The following is a 27,264-nucleotide window of genomic DNA, read 5'->3' as shown; positions in this document are numbered from 1 at the left end:
AACCAAAAAAAATCCGATGTAAATATAGAAAGAAACATTTTTTCGTGTGTGAAAATCCACAGCTCTGTGAATCTCTGAAATTTAAGTTACAGACAATAATCAAAGGCAAAAGGATGCAAACAAACTATTAAACATTGACTTAGCATCTTAGTTTCTGTTATAAATCAAACAAGATCTGGAAAAGGTTGACTACTTCTGAAAACTGTTAAGAAAAATGCAAAATCTTTAGAAACTCAACTGTCAGTGGCATGAATTTTCTTCTTGAAGAAACACCAATTGCAGTTTGTAAAAGATGAATGGAGCTCCTTCCAAAGGACAAAAATACTGGACTACAAATGGCGTTTAATATAAAAATGATGAAAGGCCATTTTCAAGTTAAAAAAAAAAAATAAAAGTCTGCAAAGTAGTAACTAGCATAGAGGTTCTACGGCAATGCTTTTTTTTTCCTAAAAAACACTGACACTTCAGCTATCTTTGTTAGATGCTGAATCAAGCTTCTACGCTGTTTCATTCTGCAGATTTGTTGGACAAGAAGATCCTACTTAAGACTCCCCTTGCTCCATCCTGTGGCACAGCATTGGTAGAAGTTAGAAATTTTTGCATTTTGCACTCTCTTTTTCCAAACTACATTCGACAGAAACAGATAGTCTTGCTCTGCTGTCTTTCTGTGCTTCCATTTAGCCAGTCTTTTTCAGAAATATTACATGAGGAAATACGCACTTTTAAGCACAGCTGGACATACAAATCTGCACCTCCCAAATGCTTCCAGACATTTTCCCCATACTTGCTTACCTTCATTCCTTTATGATTTCTTTTTTTAAACACTGGAAGTGCAGAGAAGTAATGTCTACAAAAATACTTTTCAACATTATTGTACTCTACTGCCACTTGATACTAGAAAAGATGACTCATTCCATTTAGAAAATGTGTTTCCAGTAGAAGAGCATTTAAGGAATTGCTTTTTCCAGATACTCATTTCCAATACTATCTAGAACATTATCCCTGTAAACAATGACTCAAAAGATCGGTTAGTCAGTCCACCAGCAACTAAAAATTCAACATAATTGCAGTACATAACACCACTGAGAGTGGCAGAATTTGTCTTCTGTTATTTCTAGAAGTGTTCACTCTGTTTTATCTTGGGCTGTTCACAAACACATATATTTTGACTGGTTAGTACTTAAGGTACTTTTTCTGGTGTAACTTCATCAGTACCCTTGGTTTGTATACAAAATGCCACCTAATATAGACTTGATCAGGTATTTGTTCCAGTTTTAAACATTTTTCAAAAACGATGACAAAATTATTTTCTGAAATAAGTCCAAAAATTCTGTTTTCACACATAAATCTTGTATAACTTCCATTGAGAGCAAACCATGGCTGTTCACAAGGACTACAGAAATAAAGTAGAAAACAGAGTTAAAAATACCTTTCAGAATAATAAAGCCGGGGAGGTTTTCTCTCATAAGCACTTTCACATCTAAATCTAGGATCTAATTCTTCACTTATCTCAGGATCATAGTCCGTTCTGTAGTACCTTCGATCAAAGTCACGATCCTCATCAAGTCTGTGATACCTTCTAATAGGAATTAGAGATTGGCTCGCAAATCCCCGATGTCTTCTACCAGGAACATCCAAATCTTCATCAAGTCTTTTATTTAATAGATGACTTCTTAATTCAATTTCATCATCTAGCCTATGGTACCTGTCTTCTTCCAGCCGTCGCTTATTCAGCAGCTCTTCATAACCTTCTGTGGAAGTAAAGGCATCTTTCCTGAGAGGTTCTGCAGCTGTATTACAGGACTCTACAACTGGATGGAACTCAGGTTGGAGCCTGGTAACTGCAATAGGTTTTTTATTCCTGTCCATCTGATGCTGTTTAATGGGAAAAAAATATTTAAGAATTTGAATATAAGCAAATCACATTCAAGGAATACAAAAGCAAGTTTTCATTCAAAACCTGACTGAGGAAAAGAACAACTATATCTTTACAGGCCCTTCACCTAAGATTTTGAGGTAATTAAATGAGAAAAAGGGGAGACAAACATACGAAGTCTGATCCCTTTCTCCCCAAAGTTCACACAAAGAAAATCTGGGTAGCCATTTGAAATTGTCAGGTTGGATAAGGCAATGGTGGCAAATTCGTAGCTGCCTATAACCTAAGAACCTCTAAATGAGAAATTGTCACTGGCACTGAAAGACATCAACACATTAAATGAAAGGCTTCAGCACAGAATCCGAGATCTATCAAGTACATGCTTAGTCTGTATTCAAGAATAAAGACATTATTTTGACTCACAACTGCACGGCATCATATACTGGACAGCTAGCACCTGTCCTGCTTTCTCCTGGACTGAACACAGACTGAGGAAAAGCAGAGGAGCACTGTGTGATGCTCAATATTTTGTTCAATGAGACAGCTTCTGCTTCTTTAGCCACTCTTCTACCACCAAGAATGATGTGGAGACCAGTTTCAGAGACACAGAAGAATGAAAGCTTTCTTCTACCACACAGACATGACAGAAGTAAAAATCAAGAACTGCACTGTGCCATATGGCTCATACTCAGGAATCACTAGATACCATCCATGAAAATGTGGCCTAGGTAAAAAACATTCTTTGCCCCTTTTGTCCTATTTTGCATGTTTTAGTCAAGGATGAATAACCAACAAGATCATTTATGTTCTCTTTTCTATCAGCTTCAGTAAAAGTGAATTACCTCTGTGCTTTTCTTTGCTAATTTCCTTAGCTTTTCATTCCATTCTTCTTTATCCCTGAGATACTGATTGTAGTCCTTGTTTCTTTCAAGACGTAGTTTCTCCTAAAACAGACATTGAGATGTGAATCAATTTTGCTTTTTGAGTAGCAAAACTTAACTTAATCTCTTCACTTTATCCAAGAAATAAAGGATGTTTTTGCAGGGCACCATAAAGCCTGCAGAAACTGCAGACAGCTATGAAAGCTGACAGAGGGGTATATCCTCCTAGGCTGAGAAACTAACATCATCCTTAAAAGCTAGTAAAACACCCAGCAGAAACATCAGTATGCTGGGTGACTGCACATTTTACCTAGTAAGAAAACAAAAATGCAAGTGCATTTTACCTGGTACAGAAAACAAAAATGTGTTACCTTCTAAACATTATCTGCAGAGAGGTTGACTATTTAGCAGGGCACAACAGGACACCTTCTGGCTGCTTTTAGTTTCTACAGTAGCAGTACATAAATGCATAAAGAGAATACAACACACCTCTATACAAAATCTCAACTGAATGTCAAACTGCTGTTACAAAAAATAAAAATAAAAATAAAAAAAAATCCCAAGTTCAGATGTCTTTATTTTCCACAGAATTAACCAAAAATATTTTTCCACCATTCCCAAAAACTTGAAGCCAACTTAATCTGGCACAAACACATTCTTCCCCTTCCCCAGGCATTTCACTCTTGCTGCCTCCCTTTGTCTTCACACTAATATAATTTGGGGGACTTGGGGCTTCTTTGTAATGCTTTTCATTCATTTGAGGTCTCATGGCTCCTCAGAAGCCCAAACGTTATTGTCAGGACAAAAGAAGGCAGAAAGAATTTATAAGCACAGCTAGGACGGGAGCAACACATTCCATAGCAGAAGTCACATGCCAGATTACAGTGACTGTGTAGCCACAAACACAGAGCAAGAATGTAATTCTAAAACAACACAGGTTTAAAAAATATGCATCTACAGGGCTAAGAATGCAGCAACAGTCCAGTCATCCTCCAGTTCTTTCCCTTGCATGTTGACCAGGGTTTCAATGATCCTTATAAACCAGAAGTAATCAACGAGTCAGCAAAAATATTTAATAAATGACAATACTTCTGCAGTTTCAGTGTCATGCATCCATTCATAAGAAAGCACAAGAAAGGAAGAGGTAATATAAAGCAAACTGTGTGAGGGCCTCAAGAGTCAAGTGACCCCCATAAGACAGTTTTAGGCCTTCACAGAAAGATACTATGCTTCAGCACAACGGGTCAGAAGTAATAAAACCCACACATGGGTGTTGCATCTTCATGCCCAGCCTCCACCAACATCCAATAACAGAGACCAACCTGGTTGATACATTTCTCCAACATATGAAAACCAAACTAGACATCTCAGGTTACATGTAGAGAATGCGTGTTTTTCATCAAATACATCAGTACAGTTCTCTCAAAGAAAAAATGAACGTGGGAAAACTGTACTAACAGTAGGCAATTTGTGAAATACCTGATCAGCTTTTATTTTACATTCCTGGATATAGCTGTTTAAAATAATGATCCCATGACAATAAGCAGGTAGCGTACAGACATGTAAGTGTACAGTGAAAGAAATCCAAACAAGTTGCATATAGCAGAAAGTATACTTTCTGTTAAGCAGAGTTATCACTACAGAAATCACTGTAAGCAAATACTTTTCAAATTGATCTTATCATCAGACTGGAATAAGAGTCAAAAATTAGAAAAGTATCCAAAAGAAAAAGCAGTGTCTTTTATTTAATTGGTATGCAGGCTGGACAAGAACAAGCACAAGCAGGAGAGCTTTTAAACAGCTCAAGTGCTCTGTAAATGTATGCAGAAACAATTTTTGTGTAACAGTTAAGACATCTGGGTTCATTTTCAAGTTGCACATCATTTAATTTCCTCCAGGCACTCACCTTGGCAGACCTTCGCTCATCAATAGGAAGAGATAATCCCTGAGTATAAGGATCTACTTCACCTGTAGTCAGGTAATTTTTCTACAACAAGGAAGAAAGAAAACATAATTCACTATACTTTAAAACACTCAATCTCACTTGCTAAATAGCTGGCAGGAATTGTAGTTGCTGAAATGTACCTCATCAGTTCAAAGAAACAAAGACTGATGATAGCCATCATACTCTGAAGATGTGGGATTTCCTCAGAACAGATGAAGTGAAGTCAAGGAATACGGAAAGTGAAGGGCTTTGTTAGTTCCACGCTTTAAGTTTATGTTTGAAAGTGTTCACTGCACTTTCCTTTACACTACCTCAAGGACTATTTAGTCTCTGCATATTAGAAGATAAACATATTAAAAATACAAAAATACTGAATTTTTCTGTAAAATTATAAGCATTAGAGGATTTTTCCAAGACGTTGCTCTACTTAAGATGAAAGATTAATTTTTCCAACTAGAGAAAACGTTGGTCTCTCTTATTTTAACTGATGGAACCCATGCTAATGCTAGTCACTACTCTTCATATCAATAGTACCTGTTTGCAACAACAGCAATCAGCAGTATTTCCTGATAACAACTCACTACCAAGCCTTGTCATTCCTTATGGAACATCAGCTACTTTCTCAATGAGTTTCCAGCAGGAAACACGATGGCGTTGTTTAGCCCAGCTCCCTGGGTCACAGCATGAGAACTGTAGAGCTGGCCAAAACACCAGCACTTCCAGCCAAACACCAAGCAACACGCCTTCAGTCTCGAGGTCTAGTTGCCTCTACACCATCCTTTACTAAAAGCATCCTCAAACCATTCTCAGTCAATCAAATGATGTTATATAAATACATATATTTAAAAAGCTCATTTATTTCCATGATTAGGGCTGATGAGGGGAATTAATGGTATTGCTATAGGTATGGTATTTTACTAGAATGGAATCGTCCTCCCATTATCTATGCTGTAACTTAGCTTAAAACTTAGAGTAAATAGATAAGAGTTCTGTGTTCTCTGGAACAAAACCCTGCCATTATGACTTACATTCCACAACTACACAATAAAAGATTTAAGGGATTTAAGCACCATGCAAATATTCAAACACAGAGACAACTATATTAATATGGAGAACTAAGTTACATTTCCTAGAAAAAAAAATAAGTTATTTTATCTCTTCCTCAGGCTTTACAAGCTCAATATAGCATAACTGAAAAGCTTAAACATCTAAATACGTAGAAAACAGAATTCAGTTGGGAAGATAATACTAAAACTCAACTCAAAAATGTTATTATTCAGGTGCTTTGGTGGGAATTATTAAACCGATTAAGTTTTCATACAACATTCTAACTTCTGAAGTTTCAGATTAAACAAGAAACAACAATTATATACACATCCTTTCAACTAGAGGTTAAGAAGCCTGCTCATCCTGCTTTGCTATTGTAATTCAGGAATTCCAGAGCACACTTAATGTAGTTACTTTGTTTCACATGAAAGTTATCCACAGTCCAAAAAAGAACAGCCACTGATTTTCTACCGTGCTACCTTCTGGTCCTTTACTGAACTTGCTTCATCTGAAAAACCTGGATACACAACATTAAAAATGTGAAAGTTAACCATTATCATGCATGACAGCACAATGGTATATAGAAGAATTACTGCAACTGTAGGCAGCTCAAAAAGATGTGCCTCTGGTATTGTTTTTCTCAAACTCCTTCATTCTTGCATTCTGAACTACTGGCTGGCTCCATGCTTTCTAAAGCACCACTGATGAGATTGCACTGTAATTCCAAGAGCATTTATAATATTTCAGAGCTCACTATTTTTCCTCATCTTTATTATGAGTTCAGATATACTTAACGTACTTAACATCTATCTAATGTATGCCTTGAAGCAAACGTCTACTAAAATAAACTTCTGTGCAGTCAGCATTAGGCAGTAACAATAGCAAATGCAAGGGACAACAGAAATCAGCAAACGTTTTTAAATCATAGTAACGGAAAATAATAAATAAGCAATCATTCTGCACAATACAAGCAATGCAATAAATCACAACTAATCACTACAGCACGAACAAATACACAAAGCACAAAAAAAATAATGATTTCTTTTTTAATTCAGAGGACTTGAAGCTTTCAAACAAAGCAAAAAGCTACTAATTGAATAGGGGAAAAAAAAAAGATATTGCAGGCACCCTACCTTTCTTTTTGCCTGCGAAATACCCTAAAATCAGGGAAAAAATACTATTCAAAAAAATGTCTTCTGTTCACAAACATTTGACTTTGCAAGAACTGATTATTTTCTTACAGCCAATCCATTATTCCATTCTAAGAACTAAAGGCACTGATCAGCATTTTCAAATGGAAATTATTTGCTTCCTGATTTTTTGTTAGTGTGACCTGATACATTAAGAAGAGATACACAATATTCCCAAGATAGGACACTTCATACATACCATTTCCATTTAAAATTATTACTGTTGCAGATAATCAATCCTGCTAAGCAGAGCATGGAAGCTCTTTTATCTCTAAACTAAAAAGAAGCCAGGAAATGGAGTCACTTAGAGGAATTACAGACAGCAGAATAAATAAGTACTTAAGAATGATACTTTAGAAGCATGTGATATTTAAATTCTTCAGTAATAAGAAAGCAGTAAAGAGACAAATAAAGGAATTTAGAATACTGCTAGATTCTAAACGGCAATGAGATCTAAAATCTAAAATGTATTTAGAAGCCTAAAATATAAAACCCTTCTCAGCGGCGACACTTTGAAAGTACTTTTATTCAAAAGCTCTTTGAAACCTTTTGAATAAAACCTTTGAAATTCATAACAAGTGCTTTCTTATCACAAATTTCTCACAAATCTCCTGCCATTTAATTCAATTAAAATGACTCTCTTCTTGTAAAAGACTCATCGAAGTCAGACAAGCAGACAAGAACCACTACCTGAGAGAGATACCGCCTATAATCTTGTCGAAGTTCCTCCTTCAGTTTATGCTTCTTTCGTTCATATTCTTCTCCGAGAGGTAAACTCCAGCCGCAGTCACCTGGAAGTTTAACTCTGATAAACATTATTATTCTACCATTTGGAATCAATACAAAGCACATGCTGCAAAACACACACCTGGATTTTAATCAGACGTGGCAAAACATAAAGACTGATGCAGGCAGCAAGTACAAAACAAACAAAATTAAAACCCACTCTCTCTGTGATTAGTTGGATGGAAAGCATGCTACAAAAATTCACTGTTTGGGGGATATCAGTTTTCCTCTAGTGCTTGTATTTTTCTCTCCCCACTGGAATAAAGGAGCAAATTAATTAAAAGAGAGTATCAACTATCTACAATATTCAGGTTATTCTGACTTGTTTCTTTTAACAAGCGTTTCAAAGGAAATCTCTCTTCTTTCACATGTTACTCTACAAATCACTGATATTTTAGGCACTGCTAACCACACAAGATGAAATATGCTAAACTAGAAAGCAGCAAGCTGCTCATTTAGCATGAAACACATGAAATCCACATTGGCTTCCATACAACTAGAAGGAATCAGACTTCATAATAACGATATTCAATTTTTCTTTCCACTTCAGTGAGCCGTACTTTTTTTTTTATTTAACAGACTCAAAACACACATTTAGTTCATTTCAAGAGTTACTGTGTAACCTTGTTACAGCTGCACTCTTAAAACACAATGCTGTGGAAGTTGGTTGCTGTTCCCAGAATACATTCATCTGTTTCGTAAGAAATATGCTCTGCCCTAGCAGACCACTTCTGCTGAGATTTCCATCACTTCCCACGGACAAAAAACACACAATAAAAGGACTGCAACTTTCATTTTAATTGCCTGTTGTTTCCCTGAAAGCATTTCCACTTCTTTAACACAAAAAGGACAGTGTTTAGAACATGGAAATAAATGAGGTACAAAACCTAGGAGTGTATACATGAAGAAAAAAAAAAAGGATTGCCTACCAATCAAGAGGGGACAAAAAAGCTCTAAAGTTGTCAGGACACGCCTAAACTACAACTAAGTAGTTGTGCCTACAGAAAGGAGATGGTATGATAAGGAGGGTAGGATGGTGCAGCACAGAATAAAACAGAGGAAAGAACACTGCCACACATCCACAAACCAAAATCACAAACGACACAGAGAAGAGAAAGAAAACAGAATGATACACATGGGAAAAGAAACCCAAAACCCACAGCTGTGATTAAAAAGTCCAGTCACAACACATTCAGAAATCTAATCATTTCACTGGTCTTGGAAGATTCTTAACTCAGTGCTTGCTCTTTCCTGGATAATGTATGACTGCATTATAACAACTTTTATCATAAAAGCAACAAAATCAGTTTAGTACTCTATGCCTAAGAGTTTAATGGATATTTGGCATTTGCAAGAAAAATTACTTTAACTATGTTTGTTTTAGCCAGGTCTGAGTGAGCCTTGCAAGCTGCGAGGCCAAAAGAAAAGGCATCCTTACTTCCCTGGCACAAAGCACAGAGAAAGTGCCCTTCAACAGCAAGATGGCAGTTCAGATGAAAGATAGACTTTCAAAGCTTTTGCTACCAGTACCTCACATAACAGGAAAACATCAATCCTCTACTGAAGACTAAGCAGCAATTTTGACTTGCTTTTTTCAAATAACACTACTTCTGGAAAAAAAGTGTTTTGCACATTTTCCTTATTCAAATCCCAGAAAAAACAATAATAATTACAAAAAATTCCACACAGTACCAAGATACTTGAAAGAATAAAGAATCAGTACACACTTTAACTAATGTTTTAATTAAAAATCCAAAGCAGTAATTGCTTTCCAAAAATTCCCACAGGTAATCAAGCACTACTTAAACCACAAGATGCAAAAATATATACTGTACCTAAAGGACAGTTCTGTTGACTGTTTGGAGGTATGTTTTCTTTAGACATGGAGATGAACATTTTGCCAGTCTCAGAAAGCTTCTCTGATTCCTTATTCTGAAAAAAACAAAAAAACCACCCACATCATCAGAAAGAAATGTCCCAACAACATCATTAATGTAACATCATTAATCATTAACATCATTAACAACATCATTGATGCACCTGAGAAAAGAGATTAAAAGTAAGGTTTAGCACATGGAACAGGTTATAAATCTCACTGATACTATCAGAAAAGTAGCTTCTCCTCTACAACATAGAAATCAGCTCAGTAAGTTTCACATCATAAGCTATTTCAACTGCTTCCACATGGTTTCCATGTATTATCTCTATTTTCTGTGGGAGCTGAATTGATGTACTGCACTCTGACTGAAACCATGAAGGAACTTCAAGGTATTTCAGGGCAAGATGAAAGTACCTGCTCCCTGTAACTACACTTTCACCACACACCTTCAGACTTTATCAAAACACAGGCTTGGAAACATTCTCCTCCTCTTTATCTTGTTTTGTGCAGTGGATACAAAAATGCAGGCAGCCCAATGACTCTGTAAGAAATAACTTTCTTAGGAGACGTATTACAACTAGGTAAAAACATTGACATTACCCACATAAAGGGAAAGAAATTCCAATAACCTACCAAAACAAAACCAAGAATGAAACATTATAAACGCGTTTAAAAGCTTAAGCTATTTGGGGGTATGTCCACCTACTTTTATTTTTCCTTTTAAACTGAGGATCTAATTCAAGCAGCCTGAGAGTGACAGTAGCCAAATAATTTAGATGACAGCTTCTTGCTAAGTACTATTAAAAAAAAAAAAAAACCTAGATGGTGATTTGCAAATTAGAGAAGATGTACAGCTTTAGAGTTAGGCGCTAAGCTTTCTAACAGGAAAACCATGATAAGAACAGATTTTGTTGAACTGATTGGACTCAGTAATTTATTCTTTTTCTGTTTCGTAGTTTCCTTACCAGAAACGTTAAGGCTATTTTTTACCTTCCATCCCCATCCCACCACCCACACTCTTGGAGTGGGCAGAGAGAGATTCCCTAATTGGAAAATACAAATGTTACTGCGTATGCTTGGTGGCAAGCAGCTTATAAAAAGATCTACCTAAGTACAGATAAGTATGTATGATAGAAATGGGTTTGACTAGATAAATCATTAATATATGTGTGTGCTTTAACAACATATACAGCTTTAAGAGCATACTAAAAGCTTAAAGTGAGACCCTAGAAACGTGTTTAAATTCAGAGAAGCTAATTAATACTCTTACCCTTATTTCCATGTAAGGTGGATCATTTTCAAGCTCTGCCTTATCTTGTGCCAACTTGGCCTTCTGATCTTCAATAAACTTTTCTAAATCTTCTGCCATCATTTCTAAATGGTAGGAAAAACACATTTGTGTCAGAATACAGAAAAACAAACAGAAAGCCAGAAAACACACACAGGAGCTGGACAGCGTACTGTTACTTTTTGTATCAATAAAATAACGGGAGCAAGAGGAATAGCTACCATCTTGCAATAACGGTACTGCCATGGATACCAGGCAGCACTGCCTTTAATCAGACACGCAGCAACAGTTGATTGCCTCCTCTGTTAGCTGTGCATCTTGCCTATGGAGCTGAAAGCTCTTCAGGGTTGAAATGTTAGCATCATTGTAGTGCAACTTATTGTACACTGCTGCTGCTAGATAATTTCATAACAAAAATTAAAAGTGAATTAAATCCGTGATGGTGGAATGGTACAGAAGTCAGGGCAAATCCTCAGGTTTCACACAGCTGGTTTGGGTAGTTTATCAGAACTAGAAATGCTGAAAAGCTGCACACTGCATAGCCATGGGGGAAGAAAAAGAAGGAAAAGAGTCACTGCATTCAAGCCCACTCATCCTAATCTCAGCATTTCCACCAACTCCACTGAAGAAAGTCATGTGAAACCATGCCAATGGATAAAAAAAATCCTGTGTTATATTCTACTCTTAGAGGAAGAATGAAGTGAGGAGGAAATCAAGATCCTTAAGTCACTCAAATGCTAACCCCATAACTTCAGCAACGCAATTGCTTGTGAAGGCTTTCATCAATCCCATCCTATCCAGGTTCTAAAGCACAGACTGTACAGCAGTTTAAATAAGGCTAATTCACTATCTTGCTAAAAATTATATTAAGTAAACAGTAAGTCCAGAGTAAGAAGATATTAAATAATTTCAGGAAGAACATCACTGAAATTTAAAAATAAAAACAGAACAACCAGGAATAACACACACACACACACACACACACACACACACACACACACACACAAAGCCCAGGAAAATAAGACATTAAGCAGGAAAACATAATACAGTGTTCAGGGAGAATGTGATTAATGCTTACTATGAAAATCAAGATCAAGAGAAGTGATGTCAAAATTGGAGCAGGTAAATAAGTTAACGTGCAGTTACTTCAACTTAAGGAATACAAGGAATGCATCTACTTGAACAGTCATGTCTTACATGAGCGCTCTCTTGGATTGAAAATCTGAACTCTGATATTGTTACAAAGGAGGCAGAACTAGGACATCCTATTTGCAAGCCCTAGTGGTAACACGGGACAATCAGTTCCAAAAATAAATTCCCCATCTGATTTATGCTAAAACTTTAATCTCATTACTTTTGCACAGTGATAACAGATCAAAGATGTCTATAAGACAGTAAGATTTGAGGCACTGATGAGTTTCATTGAGCCTATTAAGTTACGTAAGAATAACGAAAAGCCTGTTCTGAGTGGATAAAATAACTTGTCATAGAACCATAGAATTGCTCAGGTTGGAAAAGACCTTAAAGATAATCAAGACCAACCTCAACCTAACCATACTACCCTAACTCTAACAGCCCTCCACTAAATCATGTCCCTGAGCACCACATCCAAAAGGCTTTTAAACACATCCAGGGATGGTGACTCAACCACCTCCCCGGGAGCCTATTCCAGTGCTTAACCACCCTTTCTATAAAGAAGATTTTCCTGATATCCAACCTAAACTTACCCTGGTGCCACTTGGGGCCATTTCCCCTTGTCCTGTCACCTCTGAGAAGAGACCAACAACTCAAATCTAGTAACATATAGTAAATAGTAATTAACTTATTAGCATCAGCTACAAAGTGCAGCATCCACAGGAGGGAAAATTCTCACATGAAGGAGCATAAGCTTTATGAGACAAGAGAAAATGACAGATTATACAGCTGCAAAGATTTACTCATCACCACAGAACACCTCAATCCTAAATAAAAGAGTATGCTGTTGGTTTAGCAATGTGTCAGAATGAATGATGTGAATTACCAGATCCTTGCAATCATTCCTAGTGATAGCAGCAGGTTCAAAACCAGGCTTGAAGACATTGCTCAGTGGGTACCCTGTGTAGAGCAGGAGAGGACCATGTGGTAAACACTGGAAAATCTAACAATTAGCCGCAGGTCTCCAGAATTACATGGTACAAGTGTACAGATGTGTCAAGGTATTCAAAATAAAGTATTTTGTAAATGCTATTAAAAGCATATATATTTTTGACAGCAAAGATCCTTCAGCCCTATCTTAAAACTTGTATTTGCATGCCCAAGGCACAGTATCACTCAAATGAAAATTAAATTAAACTTACTATTTGTTCAGCTGTTGCTGGGAAAAAAACCTAAAATATATATATATATTATATTTTTAATTTTCAAGACTGTTTAGCTTATTTTTTTTCCTATAACCTATCATTTTTAAAATGGAACTTTTCATAAAAGCAACTCTGAATAAACAAAAAGCCAGACAGACATCATCTTAGTCACATACAGCAAGCAATGGAAAGCATAGATACATTCAAGACAAAAAAACATGTCCTAATGCCAGAGACAGACACTGGATCTACACCCAAACGCAATTAATAGTGCATGTCTCCATCCTCGAGACACTCGAGCCACCTGTTTGTATATGCAGCAGTATATTGGAATGTGCACTGTGCATCTCTTTCATTACTTAGGAAAACATTCACTGTGTTCCTTTTTACCACGGAACCATAGAATTGCTCAGGTTGGAGAAGACCTCAAAGATCATCAGGTCCAACCACAACCCTTCCCCTCGTATTTCCTCAAGAAAGTGAGGCAAGGATCTAAAATCAGCACATGTGATCAGACAGATTGTGCGCTGTGCTATCATAATTCTAAATATCCAGAAAACCTGACAGATGGCCATTCTCCTCCACAGAAACTGCAGCAAGGGTGGCAGGGGAGTGAAGTGCTCTAAGAAGCTCCCGCGTGTGACGTTCAGTAACTGCACTTACAGGCACACACACAGTTACCAGACTCTAACTAAAAAAAAAAAAAAAATGACTTTTCCTAACTGTGAAGGCAACCATCCATCGAAACAACAAGCCAATGAGTTCTGTGAGTCATTTCCCCTCACTTTAAGACCTCACCTACATTCGCAGACCACGTCCCACGGCCCCAGAACAAATGAACTGGAGGAAGCCCTGAGGGACGGCTGACATTTGTTGCTCCAACAGCGCAGCCCTTCCCGACGTGGGCGGCCCCGGCACCCCCGCGCCTCCTCACGCCGCACCCGGAGCGGGGCGGGGCTGCGCGCCCGGCCCCTCACGGCAGCGCAACTCCGTTGTCAGGCAACGGCCGTACAACAAGCGGCTCCCACCGGAACGCCCCGCCACCCCCACATAGAACACGGAAGCCCGCTCCGGCCCCGCGCCCCCGTTCCCTGTTCCCCGCGCCCCCGTTCCCTGTTCCCCGCTCCCCGCACGGGCCCGTCCCGTTACCCCGCCGCTCGCCCCGCGGAGGACGGCGAGGTCGCCCGCTCCGTTCGCAACCCGGGGCGGACGCTCGGCCTCCACTCTGCGGAGTTGGGAATGGGGCAAAACGGGGCGAAACATCACCGAGCGCCGTCCCGACCGCACCGCCGCTCACCGGCGCTCGCAGCCCCGTCCGCCTCCCGCGCCAGTTGCCACCTCCCCGGAAGCCGGCTGGCGGCTTTCTGTCGCCCCGGAGGGCTTTCTCGTTAGCGCCCCCTGCCGCTGCGGAGGACCCGGCCCGAGGCCTGCGCGGATCGTACCGCCACCTCCCCGCTCCGCCCAGTGAGTCGCGGCCTGGCTCGGGCCGGTGCGACTGCAGGGGCGCGTTGAAGCGGGCCGGGCCGGGCGCGGGGCGCGATGGCGGCGGCGAGCGGCTCGTCAGGGAGCGGGATGGCGCAGAAGACGTGGGAGTTGGCCAACAACATGCAGGAGGCGCAAAGCATCGACGAGATCTACAAATACGACCGCAAGCAGCAGCAGGAGATCCTGGCGGCCAAGCCCTGGACCAAGGAGTGAGAGCGGGGCCGTGGGGCGGGCGGGCGGGCGCGCGGCGGGACCGGGGGGTGAAGCGAGGCGAGGCGAGGCGAGGCCCTGAGCGCTTCCGCGGCCTCTGTCCCGCTGCAGCCACCATTACTTCAAGTACTGCAAGATCTCGGCGCTGGCCCTGCTGAAGATGGTGATGCACGCCCGCTCTGGGGGCAACTTGGAGGTGATGGGGCTGATGCTGGGCAAGGTGGACGGAGAGACCATGATCATCATGGACAGCTTCGCTCTGCCGGTGGAGGGCACCGAGACCCGCGTAAACGCGCAGGCAGCCGCCTATGAGTACATGGCCGCCTACATCGAGAACGCCAAGCAGGTACGCAGTGGGGGGGTATGGCATGACTCTTACCTTCTTGCCTTCTGAAGTCTGAAAGTGCGGTAAACTTCTCACTTACAGAAAGGTAGCAGAAATGTAACTGGTGAGTTGGGCAGAGAAGAAACTGATGAGCTTCAGTGAGGGCAAGTGTAGGGGCCTGCACCTGGGGAGGAATAACCGCACACATCAGTACAGGTGAGGGGCTGACCTGCTGGAGAGGAGCAGGTTCTGGAGAGGAGGGGCTGACCTGCTGGAGAGAGATCTAGGTGTCCTGGTGGACAGCAGGTTGGCCATGAGCCAGCAGCGTGCCCTTGTGGCCAAGAAGGCCAATGGGATCCTGGTGCATTAAAAAGAACACAACCACTAGGTCGAGAAGGGTGATCCTCCCTCTCTGCCCCAGCGAGACCACATCTGGAGTATTCTGTCCGTTTCTGGGCTCTCCAGTTCAAGAAAGACAGGGAGCTTCTAGAGAGAGACCTGCAGAGCACCACAAAGATGTAAGGGTCCTGCAGCATCTCCTGCATGAGGAAAGGCTGAGAGAACTGGGACTGTTCAGCCTGGAGAAGGCTGAGGGATCTCATTACTGTTTGTAAATATGTAAAGTGTAGGAGTCAAGTGGATGCAGCCAGGCTCTTTTCAGAGGTATGCGGCAACAGAACAAGAAACAACAACAAAAAATCTGCAGCACAGGAAGTTCCATACAAACATAAGGAAGGACTTTATCATAAGAGTGATGGTGCCCTGGAACAAGCTGCACAGAGGGGTTGTGGAATATCCTCTGAAGGTATTCAGAATCTGCCTAGAGATGTTTTCCTGTGTGAGCCACCATAGGAAACCTGCTTTTGGCACAGGGATTGGGCTAGGTGGTTATCCCCAGAAGTCCCTTCCAATCCATACAACTATGTGATTCTGTGAAATGTTAATCTGCGCTGTGGCTGATGCAGAAGCCAGCATGGCATATGAGCACTTGCTGGCCTGCTGCTGCCAACACACAGCACTCTGACACTGCAAATAAGCACTGAAATCCCTCAAACTGTCCAAGCTCAAATAGTTTGAGGCCCAGTTTAACCTTTGATTTGCTGTTAATCCTTGAAGTATTTTAAATCAGCTGAAACTGTAGGGTCCTTACATAGTGTAGATAAAGATACAGCTATTTGGGTTATTTTGGAGAGGCGTGCTTATAGTCACAGCTTTCCGTGGGTTTAATGAGGTTTAAATAAATTAGGCTGGATCATAACTTCAAAAGAGAGTAAGTACAGACCAAAGGTAAATATGTTCTAAGGCCTGTGGTGGGTTTTTTTGAGGCTTTTTAAAAAATAATTTATCACACTTCTTTATGAGAAAATTCTACAGTAGTTATTTAATGTAGTTAATTGTATCTGGATACTATTAAAGTAATGATTTTAATACTATTGTTGCTGAAAAGTGTAGAAAATGAAAGGATGTTTTTCTCTGAAGATATGTTTGTAGATAGAAAAAATGTCTTAAGTATAGAGCATAGCATTGGTATTTACATATACAGTTTAGTTCATTCGACTTTTAAAACAGCCCAGGTTTATATGGGAGTATTCATCATATGAAAATCAAGCAAAAATAATAACTCAGCTTTGCTGTTGCTCTGGCAGTGTGCATGCTGGCTGCTTTACTTCAGAGGTTGGCAAGCACTTTGTCCTGGAATACCTCTTTTTAATATTAGATTACATGTTGATAATATCCCTCCGCATAAGTGCTTTACAGAAGCTAATGTTGCAGTTACTCGCTCCTCCACAGGCAGGATCTGATGTTAAAATGGTTAAAAGAATAAAGTCATTTGTTTCACCAATTCAAAAATAAAGTAAATCTTCAGTTCAGTAGATACTGTGTTCTGTCTCTTAATAGTTTCCAGATTTAACCTTCCTGGTATGCTCAGTATTTGGCAAAACCAAGCAGCTAAATGCATTAAACACACTGCCATGTAGGCTGTACTGAAACAGTTTCACTCAATATTGAGCAGCCAGTACACAATTGTTGCCCAGTTACAATAAACTAGGTGCAGTGAGTGTTTATTCTCCTTGATGAACCAGGATTTTTGATTTTGTTTGGGGTACTTGTAGAGATAGCTCAGAGTATTATTTGGAAACTTCTGTTATGAGTTTCTTTGAGGCGAAAAATCCCCTAAAATAATCTTTTGGTTTTCACTGCATACTGTGTACTGTGGCAATGAATTCTGATACTTCTGGTCTCTAAAAACGTTCAAGTTTCTATTTCTTTAAACGTACCAATGATCTCACTGTATGCCTCTGAAGTGTGTTTCTGTACTAAATAGTGTTCATTCTCTGCTTGCTTCCTATACATTATATGCATTTCTACATAGTGGCATCATCTCCACACTAAAAAAAATCCCACACTGAAGAGTCCTGGCTTACTTAATCTCGCTCTGTGGATCCTCTTCTGTACTTCAGCTGTCATTGAAGTTGTTGTCACTAAGTTCTTGGAGTTATTTGTCTTGAGGTAGCGGCTCTGACAGCTGATACTACAGATCTTACGATTTCTGGAAGGTAGTTAAGCAAAATAAGGTGTATGATGAATATTTAAAGTTAGCATGCAGGCTGTGTGTATGTTCCTTTTATCCCCTTGCTGCGTTGTAGTGTGCTGGAAGGCCCAGTAGAGGGCTGCCCATGCTTTACGAATGAGGATCATAGCTCTGCATTTGTTTTCCTTCACCACTGTTAGGTTGGTCGTCTAGAAAATGCAATTGGCTGGTACCACAGTCACCCTGGCTACGGCTGTTGGCTCTCTGGGATCGATGTCAGTACTCAGATGCTTAATCAGCAATTTCAAGAACCCTTTGTAGCAGTGGTGGTAAGTTCTGTCTCATAGCTCATAAACTGCATAGCAAATTATGTTGAGAGGGGAGTCAGTTCTAGATTTTTGTCCGTTAGCAGTCTAGTAATGTGTAGTTTGCAGGATGGAAGTGTTAGATCTAAATCTTAAATTGTTATTACTGCTTTTGCATTGCTGGCCACGTGCTGGTCAAACTGGTAGTCTTGTTCAATGAGGCCATTTTTGCTTCGTTGTTCCAGAGGATGTAGTGCTGTACAAATCTATATGCTGCTCTTAGTTTGAAGTTGGTACTTCTGCAAAAAAATGCATTAGCAATCCATATTTAACCTCTTGCAATGTAAGAAAAATTTGTTCTCTGTGTTGCTTGTTCTGAAAAGTGAATAGATTATGTTCACACAGTTCTGTTGCTTTGAATCTAAAATGCCTTTTAGCTGAAATAAGTGGCACGGTGTAAAGTAGAAAGTGTAGGAAGTCTTTGAAGAAAAAATCTGAAGAAACTGGGCCCTTTCAGGCTGCAGATCACATTTTAAATCAAAATAAAACTTACTTTAAGTACAACTTGTGCAACTATTGCTGCTGAAGGAAGTAAAGGATAAAAGACTGAAATTAGTCAGAAAGAAGGGATATAGGTAATGCTAGAATTCCATTAGACAAGGGTAAATCACCCTAAGAAGAACTATTTCTACCATACGAGTTTCCCCATGTTATGACAATTTTAGGGATTCAGAACATTTCCTTTGGAACTTCTTTCTGTTTTCATTTAATCCTTTTTCTTTTTTTTTCTTTTGAAATGAGGCAGAACATCAGTAAGTTTGTTCTCAAGGAGATTCCTTTGCAATTCTTCTATCTCTTCCACCAAAGTAGATCACAAGATCTTTCTTAGCTCTAGTAAGATTGTGATGTGTTGTAAGATTGAAATGTGGATTTTTATTCTGGCTTGTTGCTTGCTCTAAGTGCAATTTCTTTTCAAGTATTTGGGAAAATAGTGAAATGGGTTTGAAAAATGGTCCTTAAAAAGCCCATGGATGTCAACTGAAAAAATGTGTTTATGACTAAACGAGTAGAATTTGCACTAATTATGTTTGTGAAGTATGATTGCTATTAATTCTAATAATACATTAAATGTTACATAAGAAGCATTACCTTATTTTTTACAGATTGATCCAACAAGAACAATATCTGCAGGAAAAGTAAATCTTGGTGCATTTAGGACATATCCTAAGGTAAATACTTAAAATTACTTGCAGTGTGATCAATAACCTCTCTTTAATTGATTGGTTCTAAAGATTAGTGCAGTTTGATCATCTGACAGATGAATCTGCTGCACTGTATCACTGTGCATTCATAATGACTTGATGCTATACTGCTTATTGTGTGAATATTGACAGTGTTTAGAAAAGTTGACTTCTAGTATGTTTTTTAATAGATTGTTGTCAGTCTTAAATCAAATAGACTCTCTAGATAAAGGAGCTTTCCTGTCATTCATTAATGTATTTATGTTAATTTTTTTCTATTATTTCTTTAGACCTAACATGCTTGTGAAATTTGATGTCATACATTGTAATCTGCTTTTCATTTTAGAAAAAACATTTGAAACTTTCTGTAGTTACCTCTTTTAGATAAACACTATGAACCTATAAAAAAAAAAAAACAAAAACAAACCACCACACAAAGGAGGTGAATTAACATGGAAAGGTTAGGCTAAAAACTAAGAAATCACCAAAATATTGAAGATCCGGATCTCCACATGCAGTCTTACAGTTATACTTCTGACACATGTAATTGTTATTTTATTTCAATCTAATAAAGCTAAAGTATAATTGGAAGTTTAATTTCCAGTTCTCATTGACATGTCAAGAACATTCATCTGTCATTCAGTAAACCTGTAATAACTGTAATTGGCAAGAATGTTTATGAGACATTCCAGTTTGCATTCAACATTATTTTAGAGTTGAAAAATATACAGCAGCTCGACTTGGCACAATTTGTGTTTCAGAAGAATATTCACCTCTGTTGGCAAAACCACTTCATGAATGCCATATTTTGAGCAGAGAGTAGAATCCTGCACCTGGGAACCAAATCCTCTGTAGAAAATGCACATGAGATGGGTATTTTTAGGGAGTCCTTGGATTGTTTTGCAAGCCAGTCAGTAGCTGTGAGGGGCAGCAGCTTAGCTAAATAGGTAACTGAAGTTTTATCTATCTCTAGGGCATATGCAGGGCAAGTATGTTTCCTCCCACTTCTCTTACCTTCTGTCTTCCCTCCAAAAAGGACCAAAATCACTTCCCAGAACAGCAAAAGAAGTCTTGCATTAGAAACTCTTTACTACTTTGATCAAAAGAAGAAGAAAAAGATCAAATCATAACTTGCCACCCTGTTCACTTCCAACGGTTTTAGTAAAGCGAAATGTAAACCTGAGATGTAAGAAAATTCCAAATTTCAGGCTAGTGGGGGAAATGTCATCTTCCTTAGGGAAGTGTCTTTCTTTGCATAAATCAGAACTTTTGTGACGTGCTTTTCAAGAGCTTAGTCATTCTGTAGAAGTCCCAGATGTACTGTGTCATGTTTGCCCTTTCTTTGTTTAATTGTAGGGGTACAAACCTCCGGATGAAGGTCCCTCTGAATACCAAACTATTCCACTTAATAAAATAGAAGACTTTGGTGTTCATTGTAAACAGTAAGTAACATAAAAATTACCAACTGCAGCACGAATTCTCAGTTTTTGTATTTAGCCTAGTGATTCACCAAAAACTGCATTTCTTGGTATGTTTCAAATTGTGACATTATTTGCTGCATTAACCACTGTTGATTTTGTGGAAAAGTGTATCATTTATCAGAAGATCTTCTACAGGGGAACTGTTTTAAAGATGAAGTTTCTTTTAACCTAGTTGAAAGAGCTAGCAGTTGGTTTACTTATAAGGAATGGTGCTTTCTTAGGGCAAGGAGCACAGAGTCAGATGTAGATTTAGCAGCAGGGCTGCTCTTCTGAGTAACAGCAACTGTAGTGCATACCTTTATCCTGTGTCACTGTTAACGTGGCTGCAGGTTTTCAATCATATTGAGTTGTTTCTCTCTTTGGTGAAGTGGAGCTGTTTCAAGGGATAACATCAGTAACAGGAAGAATTACTGCTTTTTCTCTCCCACTAGTATAGCTTCCATGAATTTTAAAGGCAGTTTAAAGATAGTTCTCCTATCTCCCAGTCAAGTGTTCCTTGCTTCATACATACATGTACTTACTTGGAAAAGCATTTGTTTTGCCAAGTCAGTCCCCTGATCAGATCCAATTTGTTCTTGCTGGTTAAGCTAAGATGGAGTGGAAGGTAGAGGCAGATGGTGGAGATGCAGTATTGGGTTGGAAGGAATGTTAAAGACCATCCAGTTCCAACACCCTGCCATAGGCAGAATTGCCACCCACTAGATCAGGCTGCTCAGGGCCCCATCCAACCTGGCCTTGAATGCATCCAGGGATCAGCGAGAGAAAGATGGGATTGCTTCTCCCATTCTGGTTTAGATTCCGTCTTCAAATGTTTGACAAGCCCTACAGTTTAAGGAACTGTGCACAGAAAGCTTCTGAGATCTCATTGATGCCATGTAGGCTCATGGATATGGTGTAGGCCATTGCCTCTTTTTTTCCATGGTTTTGGTGCATGGATATCTATTCTTAGTGCATTTATAGCTGCATGCAGAGTCAGAGCCTCGAGGGTTGAAGAAATTAATACAACTGAGAATTGATTTTCCTGTACAAACTGAGAAAAATCCAGAACAGTAACTACACAGAAATCTTTGTAGAACTGTAATGATTCTGTTGTTGCAGAATAGTCCTTGTATGGGCACTGCCCATAAACCAACGTATTTACGTGTGAGAGGAAGCTGTGTTTTATTGTTCTTTATTTGAAGTGGTCAGTTTGGGAGAATTCATTTGCTTATTTGGAGGGTTTTGTTGTGGAGTTTACTGTTGTTTTTTGGGGTTTTTTTGTGTGTTTTGTTTTTTTTTTTTTAAGTTGGCAGTGCTAACATTTACCATCATAATCTCCATCTCAGGAAGCTGGCTTATTTTACAGGCTACTTCTTTTCATCCAAAGTAAATATTTTCCAGTCTTCCCTAGAAAGAAACAGCAGTCACAGAAAAAGATGGAATTAAAACTGGAATTTTGGCACATTATTGAACTACTGATTACAACAGATTAGAGTGATTCTTCCTCTCAATAGTATGGGTAGTTGCACTACAGATTTAAAATGTAGCCAACTTGAATGATAATACTCACTGTTTGGTAATCTAGTCACTACTAATTGTTTCATAGTAACAGTAACTTTCCATAGAAATTAAGCACTAATAGTGCTGAAGAATTTACTGATCAAAATAAAATGTAGCATAACTTTAATGTTGCTGTAATTCATCTACGCATAGCTCAGGTTTCTGTCTACTTTGTCATCTCTTATTAATTGCATAGTACCAGTAAAGTTTGACTTTAAAAACAAGTATGGTATAACAAAATTATTTGTCCATTAGTAACATTTACTGCATGTTCCTAATTGAATTTGATGCACGATATGCAAAATTAGTGATTTATTAAAAAATTACAATATTGAAGAGGCATAGACAGCAAGGTTGAAGAGACCTCCAAGATCATCTAGTCCAACCATCCACCTATCACCAATAGTTCCCACTAAACAATGTCCCTCAGTACAACATCCTCACATTTTTATTGAACACCTCCAAGGTCAGTGGATCCACCACCTCCCTGGACAGCCCGATCCAGTGATCTGGCCACTTTCTCAGAGCAGAAATATTTCTTGATGTCCAACATGAATCTCCCCTGGCACAACTTGAGGCCATTCCCTTTAGTCCTATCACTACTTATATGGGAGAAGAGGCCTACCCCCACTTCACCTCAATTTCCCTTCAGGTAGTTGTAGAGAATGATAAGGTCTCCCTTGAGCCATGTTGTCTCCAGACTAAACAATCCCAGTTCCTCCAGCCACTCCTCATAAGGCTTGTGCTGCAGACCCCTTACCAGTTTTGTTGCCTCTCTCTGGACACGTTCCAGGGCCTCAGTGTCTTTCTTGTAGTGCTGAGTACACAGGGATGATCTCTTCCCTGCTTCTGCTGGCAACACTATTTCTGGTACAACCTAGGATGCCATTGGCCTTCTTGGCCACCTGGGCACACTGCTGGCTCATGTTCAGCCAAGCATTGACCAATACCCCCAGGTCCATTTGCTCTACAAAGTCTTCCAGCCATTCCGCCCAAGCCTGTAGCATTGCTTGGGGTTGTTATGGCCAAAGTGCAGGACCCAGCATTTGGTCTTATTGAACCTCATCCCATTGGCTTCAGCCTAGCTATCCAGCCTGTCCAGATCCCTCTGTAGGGCCCAGGCAGATCGACACTTCCAGCCAGTTTTGTTATCTGTGGACTTACTGAGGGTACACTCAGTGTTCTTATCCAGGTCATTGGTAAAGATACTGAAGAGGACAGGCCCCAGTACTGTACCCCTGGGTAACAGCACTCATGACTGCTCGCCAGCTGGATTTAGCTCCATTCACCGCCACTCTCTGGGCCTGGCCTTCGAGACAGTTCTTTACCCAGCAGAGTGTATCTAAGCCATGGGCTGCCACCTTCTACAGGAGGATACCGTAGGAAACAGGGTAGAAGGCTTTGCTGAAGTCCAGCTAGACTACATCAGCAGCCTTTCCCTCAACCAAAAGGCAAATCACTCAATCGTAGAAGGAGATGAGATTGGTCAAGGTGGACCTGCACTTCATGAACCCATGCAGGCTAGGCCTGATCCCCCATGATGTATGATCTCCCTCAAGATCATCTGCTCCATAACCTTTCCCAGTATGGATGTCAGGCCTGTAGTTCCCTGGATTCTCCTTATTGTACAGTGTGTCATTGCATTGCTTTTACAAAATTAACAAAAACACTTGCAGTCTCTTAATTAAAACAGCAGTGTGTATAGGGGTTGTGTAAACCTATATTAAGGCTATATATGAAATAATTACAAAACATCTTGTAGAGTTAGAGTTGGAAGTGGGAGTAACTTTTTTTATTGTTCAATACCTTCAATTTCTGAAGGTACTTGTCACTAGTAAGGACTTTTTCAGATGGATATCATTTGGGTGTTAGAGCCAAACAAGATGTATTTATATGGAATTTTATTGTGTGCACGTTTGTTTTTAAAGGTATTATGCATTAGAAGTATCTTACTTTAAATCATCTTTGGATCGTAAATTGCTTGAGCTTTTGTGGAACAAGTACTGGGTGAACACTCTCAGCTCTTCTAGTTTGCTTACTGTAAGTACCATAATATGCTATTATGTGCATATGTCTGTCTTAAACATCTTTTACCCATGTATCCCTTTACAGCCCTGCAATCAATAGGATGTCTTAAGGTAATGCATTGAATAAGTAACCATTTCTACTGCTGTTTTTATCTGTAAATACCTAACAGGTGGAACTGTTAAAATGAGGTTGCAAGATAGATGGAAAGTAGGCCTTCAGGGAGACAGCAGCAACAGCATCAAAAGCTTCCTTCTGCAGAAGCCAGTTTGAAATCTTCTCTCTTAGCCAAAATGAGAAGTTTTACTTGCGCTTTCTTGGTTTCATTACTTAGGAGTGGCTGGAAAATAATAAGAGTACCATTTCAGTTTTTAAGTAGTGAGTGTTTCTCAGATGCAGAGACACTGTTTTGTCAGCCACCACTCACGTAGCAGTTGTGTTCTGTGGTACATGAATTGCAGATAGAGGTTAAAATGTGCAGTACTACAGACTCTTTTAGAGTTGTTCTTTTATTTTTCTGTATAAATGTTTGAGTTTATAGCTTAGAACTCAGAAAGGTAATTGCTTGCTTTCTCCTAAGAATGCTGACTACACCACTGGCCAAGTCTTTGATTTGTCTGAAAAACTAGAGCAGTCAGAAGCTCAGCTTGGACGGGGCAGTTTTATGCTGGGTTTAGAGACTCACGATAAGAAATCAGAGGACAAACTTGCTAAAGCAACAAGAGACAGGTAAGACAATGCACGGATGTGTTCTTCCCTGAAAAAAGTGTTAAACTTAATTATCGAGTCCTTTGTAGTAACCAACCAATAAAATCATATCCTGGAAAGCTAAGGATAGGAATGAGAGGCTCCAGATATGACCAGTTATTTTTGAAAGTTTAAGAAACACTTGTGTAATACTTTCATTTAAAAATTAAGAACTCCTGAGGTTGGGATAAGGTGGAGAAGGGTGAGAACCTTCAAGCACTGATAAAAGGTGGTAGCCCTCTTCCCCCAGGATTTTGGGGGATTTTTTTGTTGTTGATCAGAAGACCACAGAGCTCATTTTCTGTTGTTAACATAAGATGTCCTAAATTGCTAAACAAGTTCCCTGGAACTGGTCTTTGTGTGTCTAGATCCCATCAGTTTGCATTCAGAGCTATTGGCAACAATGGCTAAACTGGGGTGTGTGACTTCTCCTTCCTGGACAGTTGTGGAGATTCATGGGGTTATGGGCACCCTGAACTTCCAAAACAGCTGAACATCTTTAAATAAAATGACAGTTCAGTTCGGTCTTTAGCCAACGTTGAATTTATGCTTGTTTTTCAGCTGCAAGACCACCATAGAAGCTATACATGGATTGATGTCTCAGGTTATTAAGGATAAACTTTTTAATCAAATTAATATAGCTTGAAGTGCATCGCTAGCTGATATGAATCTCCAAAGCAGAAAAAGTTATGGTTTCTTTCACTTGGACTTGTTCAACTTGGGAAAAGGATCTGAAGTGGAAAATCATTCATTTAAATTGTAGTACTTTAATATTTCCCACCTGTCCGACCGGATTTAAAGAATAAAACATTCTGAAATGTAGTGTAACTTTTTGTTCTTCTCCATAAAACACAACCAGTTTTGAGAACTGCTCCATAAGGAAAATAAATGTGACTCACTGGATTTTGGTCCGAAGTATTTATCTCAAGTATCTAATTGTAATAAAACAGTTTTAAAAATGAACAAATGTTTTGGGGGTTGAATTTTTTGGCAAACATTTATCACCTGTTTTTCTTACTGTTCCAAGGAAGTGTTGTGTCCACTTAGACTGGATAGGTGATTTATGCAATATAAGAAGTTGGGATCTTAGATTTTGTTTCTGTGTTTAACATTTTAATGCCATTTATTTGTCTTTTAACAAGTTATTAAATGTAATGGCACTATTACAGGTTTAGTTTTATTGGTCCTGCCAGAAATGGTTTCTTCTCACTCCAATGGCAATATTCTGCTCCTAGCTTCACAGTTAAGATGAACCTTTTTCATTTCTAGGTAGTCAAGTTACAGACAGTGAAACTGTGAAACTAACATGAGGCTCACACAGTGTGACTTTCCTCCTGCTTGTCTCCTATTGCTTGACATGGTCACTTGTTGCCTGCAAAGGAACCTAATGAAAAAAACCCAGTATCTCTGAAATATGAGTTAGCCTCGTTTAGGGCCACAGATACTGAAATGCATTAATCATCGTTGTTGCCTTATAACATGGTGCTGCTGCACAGCTGATGTAAGTTTGTTTTGGAGGCTTTCATACTGCATTTCAATAAGTCAAGATGTTTGGATTTCTTTTAAGTTTTTATCCTTAATCCTGAGTTTCCTGGGTTTTTTGGAATGTTTACTTTTGGGATAATTTATAACATGCTTTGTACAATATGCCATTATGCTTTATACCTTAAGTAACTAATATTCCTTTTCAACCTTAACTGTGCCTTGATGTGGGTTTTGTTTTTGTTTTGGTCTGGAAATTGTAATAGCTATTACTCATTTGGGACTTTTCATTCCAACGGATTCCAGTGTGTTTGAAGCTAAGATGCAGTTACACAATGGGAACATCATTCAGCAAGGAAACACAGATACCCTGAAGCAGAAATTCATCAAGAGTTTTAAAGCAGCAGCATCCAGCAGTTCAGGAAGAATGCTTTAAATTGGAGCTAGTCAGGATTAGATGGGAGGACAATTTTGTTTCTTCCAGCATGGCAGTGGTGGTGGGAGGCAGGAGAAAAATGTGGTATTTCAGTATTCGGAGCTGTTCATTTTCCTGAAAATGGCAAGAGCATGCATGGAACAAAAGCAAATGAAACTGCTAACCTTATGTTCCCCTATATTCAGCACTCGTGAGGCCGCACCTCGAGCACTGTGTCCAGTTTT

At 39.4% G+C, this 27,264-nt stretch overlaps 2 protein-coding genes across 2 annotated transcripts in view; one reads left to right on the top strand and one right to left on the bottom strand.

Moving 5' to 3' along the window:
- The window catches only part of CSPP1 (centrosome and spindle pole associated protein 1), a 53,367-nt gene extending 38,781 nt beyond the window's left edge, over positions 1–14,586 (bottom strand). Inside the window, exons 1-8 of the mRNA XM_042869810.1 lie at positions 14,529–14,586; positions 10,875–10,978; positions 9,561–9,657; positions 7,630–7,730; positions 6,883–6,906; positions 4,664–4,744; positions 2,719–2,820; positions 1,430–1,875 (exon numbers count right to left, since the gene is read on the bottom strand). Coding sequence (XP_042725744.1) covers positions 1,430–1,875; positions 2,719–2,820; positions 4,664–4,744; positions 6,883–6,906; positions 7,630–7,730; positions 9,561–9,657; positions 10,875–10,976 — 953 coding nt within the window. The 5' untranslated portion in view covers positions 10,977–10,978; positions 14,529–14,586. The remainder of the gene's footprint in view (positions 1–1,429; positions 1,876–2,718; positions 2,821–4,663; positions 4,745–6,882; positions 6,907–7,629; positions 7,731–9,560; positions 9,658–10,874; positions 10,979–14,528) is intronic.
- Positions 14,587–14,757: 171 nt separating this feature from the next.
- On the top strand, positions 14,758–26,089 carry COPS5 (COP9 signalosome subunit 5). The gene is made up of 8 exons (XM_042870034.1): positions 14,758–14,925; positions 15,038–15,272; positions 17,985–18,113; positions 19,253–19,318; positions 20,687–20,772; positions 24,279–24,390; positions 24,956–25,104; positions 25,684–26,089. The coding sequence occupies exons 1-8, from the start codon at positions 14,771–14,773 to the stop codon at positions 25,766–25,768; spliced, it is 1,017 nt and encodes a 338-aa protein (XP_042725968.1). The 5' UTR covers positions 14,758–14,770; the 3' UTR covers positions 25,769–26,089.
- The last annotated feature ends 1,175 nt before the right edge of the window (positions 26,090–27,264 follow it).

This window comes from Lagopus leucura, unplaced genomic scaffold (assembly GCF_019238085.1).
Source record: "Lagopus leucura isolate 7727_CA_CO unplaced genomic scaffold, USGS_WTPT01 Super-Scaffold_100002, whole genome shotgun sequence".
Lineage (NCBI taxonomy): Eukaryota > Metazoa > Chordata > Aves > Galliformes > Phasianidae > Lagopus > Lagopus leucura.
Note: the sequence above shows the minus strand (reverse complement) of the source record. Positions and strands in the feature narration are given on the sequence as shown.

Bases quoted from the DNA above. Each gene is read 5' to 3' on its own strand.
- COPS5 (XM_042870034.1), top strand. From the start codon at position 14,771: ATGGCGGCGGCGAGCGGCTCGTCAGGGAGCGGGATGGCGCAGAAGACG. The intron at 24,391-24,955 runs GTAAGTACCATA...CTTTCTCCTAAG, and splicing joins GCTCTTCTAGTTTGCTTACT to AATGCTGACTACACCACTGG. The intron at 25,105-25,683 runs GTAAGACAATGC...CTTGTTTTTCAG, and splicing joins GCTAAAGCAACAAGAGACAG to CTGCAAGACCACCATAGAAG.